The sequence below is a fragment of the Coregonus lavaretus genome, assembly GCF_964263955.1.
Source record: "Coregonus lavaretus genome assembly, contig: HAP1_SCAFFOLD_106, whole genome shotgun sequence".
Classification (NCBI taxonomy): domain Eukaryota; kingdom Metazoa; phylum Chordata; class Actinopteri; order Salmoniformes; family Salmonidae; genus Coregonus; species Coregonus lavaretus.
The window spans coordinates 67,542-78,957 of NW_028157840.1; the positions used below are offsets into that span (position 1 = coordinate 67,542).

Below are 11,416 nucleotides of genomic sequence, written 5' to 3' on the forward strand. Positions count from 1 at the left end.
CTATGGAGTTGATAAGCGCACACACGCTTGATCTCTCTCTTTCTCTCTCCTCTCTCCGTCTCTCTCTTCTCTTCTCTCCCGCTCTCCCTCTCTCTCTCTCTCTCTTCTCTCCCTCTCTCTTCTCACTCTCTCTCTTTGTCTCTCTCTCTCTTCTCTCTCTCTATTCTCTCCGTCTCTCTCTCTCTCTTTCTCTCTATTCTCTCTTTTCTCTCTCTCTCTCTCTCCTCTCCCCCTCTCTCTCTATTGTTGAGAACGTTTCTATAATGTAATATGTTTTCTGTTTGTCTATCTTTTGTATGTCTGTCTACATGTTTATCTATGTTTAGATATCAGAACAGGGACGTTGGGGAATAATAACATCTTGTACGGGATACATTGGTACTGTAGTGAAGCCGTCTCTATAGTAATGCAATGTCTCTTTCATGATCACGTGAAACGTCAATTACTATGGAAATGCTTGGATGTGGGGTTTTTTTTTCTATGAAAATGATGTTTAATGTAGCTATGGTGCAACTATGATGTCGATACGATATGGATTACAGTTATCATCCTGAATATTAAGGCTATACTAACTCCATGTTACACACATAGACACTCAACCATGCAAATTGTCCGGGTTATTTATTTATTGGGCTCACAGGCAAACGGGCAAACAGGGAATCAAACAAAATGTTGCTAGAAGCTGTTTCTTGAATTCTAAACATCAGACATTTGGAAATCTCTATTTTTTTGACCATCATAATACCTCTTACGGCAGTAACTTTACAAGCACAAATTGTGGTAGATTTAGACTGAGAATAGTATCTAGTTATAGTAAGGGGTGAAATAAGTATAGCCAGTTATAATTGTAATGGCTTAGCAGATTACAAGAAAATAAGATCAATCTTCATGTAGCTAAAAGAAAAGGAATATAACATATAGTGTTTACAGGAAACTCACTCTACATCCTTAGATGAAGTTGCGTGGGAAAAAGGAATGGGGCGGTGAAATAATGTTCTGTCATGGACAAAGGAACTCAAAAGGTCTGATGATATTAATTATCAAAAATGTCGATCCGAATGTGCAAACAGTCAGGAATGATTCGCAAGGAAGTGGATGAAAAACAGATTTGGCTCATTCATCTATATGGTTCAAATCATGATGATCCATACTTGTTTGAAAATATTTATAAATAATGTTTTAATTTACAGGGCAACAAACGATCCAATCATTATGGTGGGACACTATAAAACAATGTTAAGTACCTCAATGGACCGTAAAGGAAATCACTACAAATTATCATCACCGTGCCCTTAAGGAAATCACAAATATTATTTACACATTAGAAATAGTGGATATTTGGAAACTAAAAAACCCCGACCTAGTGAGATATACATGGAGGAAACTTAATCAAGCTAGTCGTCTTGACTTCTTTCTTGTCTCTTTCTCTCTTGCATCATATGTTATTTTCCACCATAATTTGCAAATAAATTCATTAAAAATCCTACGATGTGATTTTCTGGATTTTTTTTCTCAATTTGTCTGTCATAGTTGACGTGTACCTATGATGAAAATTACAGGCCTCTCTCATCTTTTTAAGTGGGAGAACTTGCACAATTGGTGGCTGACTAAATACTTTTTTCCCCCACTGTATGTTACCCCTTGGCAGCGTTATCAGAAAGCACAGCATTGATTTTCACTGCTACTCAGACGATACACAACTTTACATTTCTGTGTCTCCAGAGGATTTTAGCTCAACTGATAAATGATTAGACTGTATGACTGATTTAAATACTTGGATGGTTCACAACTTCCTCCAGCTAAATCAAGACAAGACTGAGGTAATTATTGTTGGAGCCAAAGCACAGAGAATCTAACCACATGTTAATTCACAGGCATAAAAACACCAGGTTATTTTAGTTTCTGAACTCAATTTTGAATCACACATTAGGAATGTGACCAAAATAGCTTTTTACCACCTGAGAAACATTGCCAAGGTGCGGCCATTTCTCTCTCAGGCTGATACAGAGAGACTCATCCATGCTTTTATTACAAGCAGGCTTGACTACTGTAATGCTCTCCTGTCTGGTCTACCCAAGAAAGCCATTGGTCAACTGCAAAACATACAGAATGCTGCAGCACGGGTACTGACCAAGACCAGACGGAGAGCACACATTACACCGGTTTTAAGGTCTCACTGGCTGCCTGTGAGTTTTAGAATTAATTTAAAGATTATTCTATTGGTTTTTAAATCAATCCACGATTGTGCACCCCAATACACGTCAGAAATGCTTTTGAGTTATGTACCCAGTAGGTCCCTCAGGTCCTCTGGCACTGGCCTTTTAACTATCCCAAAGCCTAGGACCAAGAGGCATGGAGAGGCAGCCTTTAGTTACTATGCCCCCAGCCTCTGGAATAGCCAGAGAACCTGAGGGGGAACGAAACTGTGAACATATTTAAAAGAGATTTTAAGACACACCATTTTAGCTTTGCTTTTCCTCAGGGAGCTTTTTAGTCGTTTATTTTCTTTTGTTATTCTTTAGTCTTTTTATATTATGTTTGTTGTGTAAATATTTCATTTTCATATTTTTTTGTTAATTTTTCAAAAGTGTATTTTCTTATGTTTGTTCAGGTTCCCTAAATGCAAAAAACACTTTCCACACTGGGAGCAACTGTGTGGTTTTTCCCCTGTGTGTGTCCTCTCATGTGATTTTAGGTCATGTGATCGTAAAAAACTAATTCCACACTGTGAGCAACGGTAAGATTTCTCCCCTGTATGTGTCCGCGCATGCCTTATTAGGTCTGATGATGTTGAAAATCTCTTTCCACACTTGGAGCAGTGGTAAGGCTTTTCTCCTGTGTGTTTCTTCTCATGATCTTTCAGGTTCCCTAACTTGGTATAATCCTTTCCACACAGGGAGCAATGGTAAGGTTTCTCGCCTGTGTGCGTCCTCTCATGCGCCTTCCGTTTATCTGACGACCTAAAATTCTTTCCACAATGGGAACAGGAGTAAGGCTTCTCTCCAGAGTGTATCCTCTTATGTTTGTTCAGGTTATCTAAACGGGAAAAAAGCTTTCCACACTGGGAGCAATTGTGTGGTTTTTCCCCTGTGTGTGTCCTCTCATGTGATTTTAGGTCATGTGATCGTGAGAATCTCTTTCCACACTGGGAGCATTGGAAGGGCTTTTCTCCTGTGTGTTTCCTTTCATGCTCTTTTAGCTTCCATAACCACTTAAAACCCATACTACACTGGGAGCAGTGGTGTCGCATCGCTGGATTGGACGTCTCTGGGTCTGGTTCCCCTGAAGGACTCTTCCCGCTCTCAGAGGGAGAGTCTGGTCTCTCTCCTGCCAAAGACAAAACAGAGTATTTAGTTAAACAGAGTATTTAGTTAAACAGAGTATTTAGTTAAACAGAGAGACCTGAATGAAACCTCCATGATGAAACTGTTTTCCTATGAGGTTGAATCCAGACTAGATCCCTCATTATTTAACAAAATGTGGATCCTGGATGCTGATTGGTTGATAGCTGTTAGTTATTCACCTTAATCCTGGGTAATGCCTGTTAACAGTTCCATTTGAATTATTCCTACACATCCACTGTCCGACAGCCCTGCCAGGCAATTAATAAACTAATCTCCACTAGAAAGAATCATCTAGACATTATCACCCCATGCTTCCAGCCTAGCATTTGGTTTGTATGTAAAATAAAATATGTATAGAACTTATTTTGGTGATTTACGACTGAATATAAATATATGGAACATGTTTATATGGAATCGCTTTAATTACTATAATGACACCTAGTGGCCAATTGTTGGTTTGCTACTAGAATGTGACATAAGGGGTTAAGTTAAGATGGAGCTAGAATGGTACATAAGGGGTTAAGTTAAGATGGAGCTAGAATGGTACATAAGGGGTTAAGTTAAGATGGGGCTAGAATGGTACATAAGGGGTTAAGTTAAGATGGGTCTAGAATGGTACATAAGGGGTTAAGTTAAGATGGGTCTAGAATGGTACATAAGGGGTTAAGTTAAGATGGGTCTAGAATGGTACATAAGGGGTTAAGTTAAGATGGGTCTTCAGTTGAACAGTGATTAGAACAGGTGATAGCAGTCTGCTATTGGAAGATGACTAAAAACACAGTTTTCAACAGTTCTTCATAGCATGATTTATACCTTTTCACTTCTGGATTTATACCTTTGGATTTACCGTTTATTTCACCCTGATCATTTTAGTGCCCTTTTTGAGTTAGTTTTACCATCAATATCAACTGGGACCTGTTTTACCATCATTATCAATTGATCAACCAGTGTGCTTGGCTAGAAACTATACCAACAGAATGAACAACCAGTGTGCTTGGCTAGAAACTATGCCAATAGAATGAACAACCAGTGAGTTTGGCTAGAAACTATACCAACAGAATGAACAACCAGTGTGCTTGGCTAGAAACTATACCAACAGAATGAACAACCAGTGTGCTTGTCTCTCAACCTCAGAAATAAAACTACCAACTGGTTATTTGTCATGACTGACTTCAAGCTTTTTATTATTTTTTCCCTTCATCATTTGTGTTCCTTTTTGATCATCAATATCTAATGGAATCTGTCAATGCTTACCTGGATACAGCGCCTTCAGAAAGTATTCACACCCCTCCACTTGTTCCACATTTTGTTGTGTTACAGCCTGAATTTAATATGGATTCAATTGAGATGTTGTGTCACTGGCCTTCACACAATATCCCATAATGTCAAAGTGGATCTATGTTTTTTGTGTGTGTTTTTTTAAACAAATCAGTACAAAATGAAAAGCTGAAATGTCTTGAGTCAATAAGTATTCAACCCCTTTGTTAAGGCAAGCCAAATACAGTGGGGGAAAAAAGTATTTAGTCAGCCACCAATTGTGCATGTTCTCCCACTTAAAAAGATGAGAGAGGCCTGTAATTTTCATCATAGGTACACGTCAACTATGACAGACAAATTGAGGAAAGAAAATCCAGAAAATCACATTGTAGGATTTTTAATGAATTTATTTGCAAATGATGGTGGAAAATAAGTATTTGGTCAATAACAAAAGTTTCTCAATACTTTGTTATATACCCTTTGTTGGCAATGACACAGGTCAAACGTTTTCTGTAAGTCTTCACAAGGTTTTCACACACTGTTGCTGGTATTTTGGCCCATTCCTCCATGCATATCTCCTCTAGAGCAGTGATGTTTTGGGGCTGTTGCTGGGCAACACGGACTTTCAACTCCCTCCAAAGATTTTCTATGGGGTTGAGATCTGGAGACTGGCTAGGCCACTCCAGGACCTTGAAATGCTTCTTACGAAGCCACTCCTTCGTTGCCTGACGGTGTGTTTGGGATCATTGTCATCATTGAAAGACCCAGCCACGTTTCATCTTCAATGCCCTTGCTGATGGAAGGAGGTTTTCACTCAAAATCTCACGATACATGGCCCCATTCATTCTTTCCTGTACACGGATCAGTCGTCCTGGTCCCTTTAAAGAAAAACAGCCCCAAAGCATGATGTTTCCACCCCCATGCTTCACAGTAGGTATGGTGTTCTTTGGATGCAACCTAGCATTCTTTGTCCTCCAAACACGACGAGTTGAGTTTTTACCAAAAAGTTATATTTTGGTTTCATCTGACCATATGACATTCTCCCAATCCTCTTCTGGATCATCCAAATGCACTCTAGCAAACTTCAGACGGGCCTGGACATGTACTGGCTTAAGCAGGGCGACACGTCTGCACTGCAGGATTTGAGTCCCTGGCGGCGTAGTGTGTTACTGATGGTAGGCTTTGTTACTTTGGTCCCAGCTCTCTGCAGGTCATTCACTAGGTCCCCCCGTGTGGTTCTGGGATTTTTGCTCACCGTTCTTGTGATCATTTTGACCCCACGGGGTGAGATCTTGCGTGGAGCCCCAGATCGAGGGAGATTATCAGTGGTCTTGTATGTCTTCCATTTCCTAATAATTGCTCCCACAGTTGATTTCTTCAAACCAAGCTGCTTACCTATTGCAGATTCAGTCTTCCCAGCCTGGTGCAGGTCTACAATTTTGTTTCTGGTGTCCTTTGACAGCTCTTTGGTCTTGGCCATAGTGGAGTTTGGAGTGTGACTGTTTGAGGTTGTGGACAGGTGTCTTTTATACTGATAACAAGTTCAAACAGGTGCCATTAATACAGGTACCGAGTGGAGGACAGAGGAGCCTCTTAAAGAAGAAGTTACAGGTCTGTGAGAGCCAGAAATCTAGCTTGTTTGTGACCAAATACTTATTTTCCACCATAATTTGCAAATAAATTAATTAAAAACCCTACAATGTGATTTTCTGGAAAAACAATTCTCAATTTGTCTGTCATAGTTGACGTGTACCTATGATGAAAATTACATGCCTCTCTCATCTTTTTAAGTGGGAGAACTTGCACAATTGGTGGCTGACTAAATACTTTTTTTCCCCACTGTAAGTTCAGGAGTACAAATTTGCTTAACAAGTCACATAATAAATTTCAGCCACAACCATCAAGCTAGGCTGCAGGGCTACGCCCACACCTAAGGCCACTCAGCCTCGTTCAGCTGCAACACGCCTGGGGAATTTAAGGGGATGCTTTAGTTCAGTACGGGGGGAGCTCCTGGCTGGACGCCGGAGGCTGAGCTCTACAGACATTTGTTTGAAGTCCTGGACATTGTGTTCTCCACAGGAAGAAGTGACCGGACCGCAAGTGAAGCTGGTAATCTGGGTAGCAGCCCAGCTAGTAAGGATAACTCTGGGTTCAGTTAAGGAGAGAGAGTGAGAGAGTGTTTTGTTTTCAGTTACTGTTTGAGAAGCAGCTTTGTGAACCTTTTTATTTTGAATAAATCCGCCAGGCTGGTTTAAACTGTGCCCTTCTGTCATTGTTCCTCTTCGTGGCCTTCCTACCAGCCACACCTAGCGACTCGTTACAAGTGTCAGGACTACCTCATCTCTGTACCCCACACATTCAATTATCTGTAAGGTCACTCGGTCGAGCAGTGAATTTCAAACACAGATTCAAACACAGCGCCTATAGGTAGATGGGTTTAAAAAAACATTTTAAAAAACATTGAATATCCCTTTGAGCATGGTGAAGTTATTAATTACACTTTGGACGGTGTATCAATACACCCAGTCACTACAAAGATACAAACTTCCTAACTCCGTTGCCTGGAGAGGAAGGAAATCGCTTAGGGTGACATTTTGACATTGATTTTAAGATTTTTATTATTTTCATAATATTTGTACCTTTATACCATCAATATCAATGGCGGAGACGCATAAAGATGGCAGCCGTCTGCACTTACCACTAATTCCTTTTTTTGCTAAATTGGCCGTATTGTACATTCCTCCACCTTACTCCTTATTTAGTGTTGTCATTAACTATTTTAGCTTCAAGACGCCCCAAAAATAAAGAAGTAAAAAAAGTTAATTGTGCTGATTTATTGGCACATTGAATTGTAGTTTACAAACTCAGTGGGAAAAAACAATGACGTCATTTCTGAATTCTGCCATCTTTATGTTTGCCATTGGAATCTGTCAATGCTTACTTGGATACATGCTTGCTTTACCATTAAACAGTCAAGGAACTGTGCGACAAACCCTTGACATTTTGAGTATAATAAATTGAAATGTTTGTTTTTTTGGAGACTTCAGAAATACGATGAAACAGTCCACGTGTTTAATTTCATTTGATATAATTCCCCAGAATCTAAATAGTTCCAGAATCTAAATAGTTCCAGAATCTGAATAGTTCCAGAATCTAAATAGTTCCAGAATCTGAATAGTTCCAGAATCTGAATAGTTCCAGAATCTGTATAGTTCCAGAATCTGAATAGTTCCAGAATCTGAATAGTTCCAGAATCTAAATAGTTCCAGAATCTGAATAGTTCCAGAATCTGTATAGTTCCAGAATCTGAATAGTTCCAGAATCTGTATAGTTCCAGAATCTGAATAGTTCCAGAATCTGTATAGTTCCAGAATCTGAATAGTTCCATTCCTGATATTACTGCCAGTGTTTTATAATGGTTTCCCACCATGATATTGTGATATGTATTCCTGTCAGTCATTAACTTTGTATCTGTTGATTTGTGAATGCTGTACATGCTAGCTAGTGGCTGTACTTTTCTCTCTACATGTCGTCATTGGGCTAGCATGGCTATTCATGTCCCCTTTTATTGTTCATTTGTACTTTACAGAGGAGTTGGTGCTAGAGTTCTGCACGGGTCTAACAGACCCGGAATTCCTAGATCCGACCCGGGATCCGGGTCCTAAATTCTGACTTTTGTCTTGGATCTGATATAATTGCCACGAGTCTGGGGTATGTGCAATTAAAATGTATTTACCGACTGGACCCCTCCTGATGACCGCTTGGAGCTTGTTATCTGTGTCAGACCATTGCAACACCATAAAACGTACAGCTTATGTCCAGCTGAAACTGGTTCCGGCTGCTCACGTCACGTGCGCCTGCTGCTGAGGAGAGAGAGGGAGCGAGTGAACGGAGCCTTGGCCTAGGTTACTGTTCATTGCGAAGATGGAGGCCTTTTTCATTTAACTAAACGACAGTTAGAGGAGGAGTGAAAAGAAGTCTACAAGGGGAATGTTTTATTTTTTGTATTATTTTTTTTTTTGTCATTTAGCAGACGCTTTTATCCAGAGCGACTTACAGGAGCAATTAGGGTTAAGTGCCTTGCTCAAGGGCACATCGACAGATTTTTCAATTCTTAGAAACGTTTTAGCTGATTATAGATGAGAAAACTTTGTTCAACTCGCTATTCAGGTTTGATGCAATTTCTCAAATTCGTATTATTTATTTTCGTATTTATGATTAGTTTTATTATTATTATTGTTATTGTAGGTCTATTTAAGAATCTAAACCAGTTCTTTATGTATGTTTTGTTTCATTTTGTAGAAATTCTTTCGTTGGCTAAATTAATTTCGAACTGTCTTTTGGACCCGTGAATATCTCTCTATTTTTTAAAATATATACTGTATGTTTTTGAAAGATTGTCTTTTTCTGACTACAACGACATACTTAGACAAAGACATTTGACAACTAAACATTTACTACAAACATTGACATCCCACCTGCTCAGACCCACATGTTCCCACCATATCCACCCATCCTGTCTGTCTCACAATCTGATTTTCTCTCCTTCCTCATCCTTTGAATATCTCCAGTGCTTGTAATATTTTATGCCATATGGCTTCAAATTGAACAATTATTTTTCTCTCTGTAGCCCACATTTTGTTCAATATTTAGATAATAATGCATTTGATTTATCCACTGTCTTAACGATGGAGGGTCATTTGATTCATCCACCGTCTTAACCATGGAGGGTCATTTGACTCATCCACTGTCTTAACGATGGAGGGTCATTTGATTCATCCTCTGTCTTAACGATGGAGGGTCATTTTGATTCATCCACTGTCTGTCCCATATCTAGGAGATATAAGAAAACTCAGGAAATATTTTTGGACACATATTTAACCCCTTACTTCCATTTGTTTGTACGGGTTACCTTCAGACGAGGGGGTTGTGGAGCAAAACGGAAGAAAATAGTCCCTTTTCCATAATAGTTTTTTAGGCCAAACCGTTCGGACGCTACAGACGTTTCCGTGAGAAGATCGATTTTCGGGATGTATCATGGTCTGACAAACACCGCTGTAGCTCGGGCACCTTCCACCGCAGTAGCGGAAGGCCAACAGGCAGATGGGGTGGATTAAGACTCAGCCCATGCTGCGTCTCAATGTCTCTAGCTTCAACTGACGGATTTTGATGGAGATTATTTTTTATTATGTTACTTAGATTGACGCACGGGTGCGTCAATAAACTCTTAAGGATTTTAAATAACCTGTAGTAATTATTTTTTAATCATTTTAATCCAGATCAAAATGATCCTTCTTTGTCTTGATTCTGTGGTCCTCTGTAGCTCAGCTGGTAGAGCACGGCGCTTGTAACGCCAAGGTAGTGGGTTCAATCCCCGGGACCACCCATACACAAAAAAATGTATGCACGCATGACTGTAAATCGCTTTGGATAAAAGCGTCTGCTAAATGGCATATTATTATTATTATTATTCTGTCCACTTCATCATTTGAAGTCACACACGAGTTGTTTTATGCTTTTATGTGATGTCAAGCACAGACACTGAGTAAAGCACTACAGAAAGAGATATTCAGATGTTTACAAAGGTAGTGAAATATATAATGTGAAGCATTTGATCCATTAACGTTTTGTTGGCCGCCCCCCACTCTTTGTAGATTTAACAATTCCTACAGAACAACATATTAAAGTGTAGACCTTCATTAGAATGGCCCTTTAAAACCACACATCGGTTCAACAACTGCAGAGTTTGTGCTCCTGTTTTTAATATATTACTCACTGTTGTTAATCAGATCTCCAGTCTCTTCTTCTTCTTCCAATGTGACAGTAATCTCCCCCTCTTCCTTTATTCCAAAAATGTCTTCCTCTTCTTTCACTGCGACAGTCATCTCCCCCTCCTCCTCTTTCACTCTGAACGCGTCTTCCTCTTCTTTCACTGTAACATCCTCCTCCTCTTTCACTCTGAACGCGTCTCCCTCTTCTTTCACTGTGACATCCTCCTCCTCTTTCAATCTAAAAGCTTCTTCATCTTCGGTCAATTTAACGTCGTTCTCTTCTTCTTTCACGGTAACAGCCTCACCCTCTACTTGTTTTTTTACTGTGACATCCTCCTCTTCCTTCTCCTCTTTCACGACAATGTTCAGCCCCAGAGCTTCTTTCTCCGTCCAGCAGACCTCCTCTTCTTTAGCAGGAGGAGAGTAGCTTAGTGAGCTCATGGTCGGGGATGTTAGCTAGATAGCTAGTTAGCATTAGTGACTAGGCTGGTGCTAATTTACCCAGCCAGCTAGCTAGCTGACTAACAACAACGTAAATATTAAATTAAATGGGGTAACTAGCTAGTAGATACGACAAGTGTGTTTAAAACACAGTGGCTAATATACACCGAAAGAGTTTAAAGAGCTTCAATGTTTTTTTGGCTATGAAGCTACGGAGGTGATTGACTAGCTGTTGTTGTTGAAGAAGCGTCCCGTCCACTAGATTATACGTCACACTGGCAGCATCGCCTGAAACAGGCACATCGCCATCTGCTGGGTGGGGAGGGTAACACAGTCAAGGGAAATGTTCATTTTATTTTGAGACAAAAAGTTGATTTTTCATTTATTTCATTAAATAATATTATATTGAGACGTACAAAGAGAAGCATGTGTTGATTAATGAATATCTTTAATGAGTGAGAATTTAAAACAACCTACCATACTAAGGCAGCTAGGTCCAACCTGCTCCTACATGGTGTACCAGTACTGAGTAGGTCCAAACTGCTCCTACATGGTGTACCAGTACTGAGTAGGTCCAAACTGCTCCTACATGGTGTACCAGTA

At 39.8% G+C, this 11,416-nt stretch overlaps 1 protein-coding gene across 1 annotated transcript; it reads right to left on the bottom strand.

Annotated features, from left to right (window-relative positions):
• Positions 1 to 2,502: 2,502 nt before the first annotated feature.
• Positions 2,503 to 11,057, bottom strand: LOC311124850 (uncharacterized protein). Its single transcript, XM_084198954.1, has 2 exons — positions 10,378 to 11,057; positions 2,503 to 3,327 (listed from the first exon to the last, which is right to left on the bottom strand). Exons 1-2 carry the CDS (start codon positions 10,811 to 10,813, stop codon positions 2,582 to 2,584), a joined length of 1,182 nt encoding a protein of 393 aa, XP_084055080.1. The 5' UTR covers positions 10,814 to 11,057; the 3' UTR covers positions 2,503 to 2,581.
• Between the last annotated feature and the right edge of the window lie 359 nt (positions 11,058 to 11,416).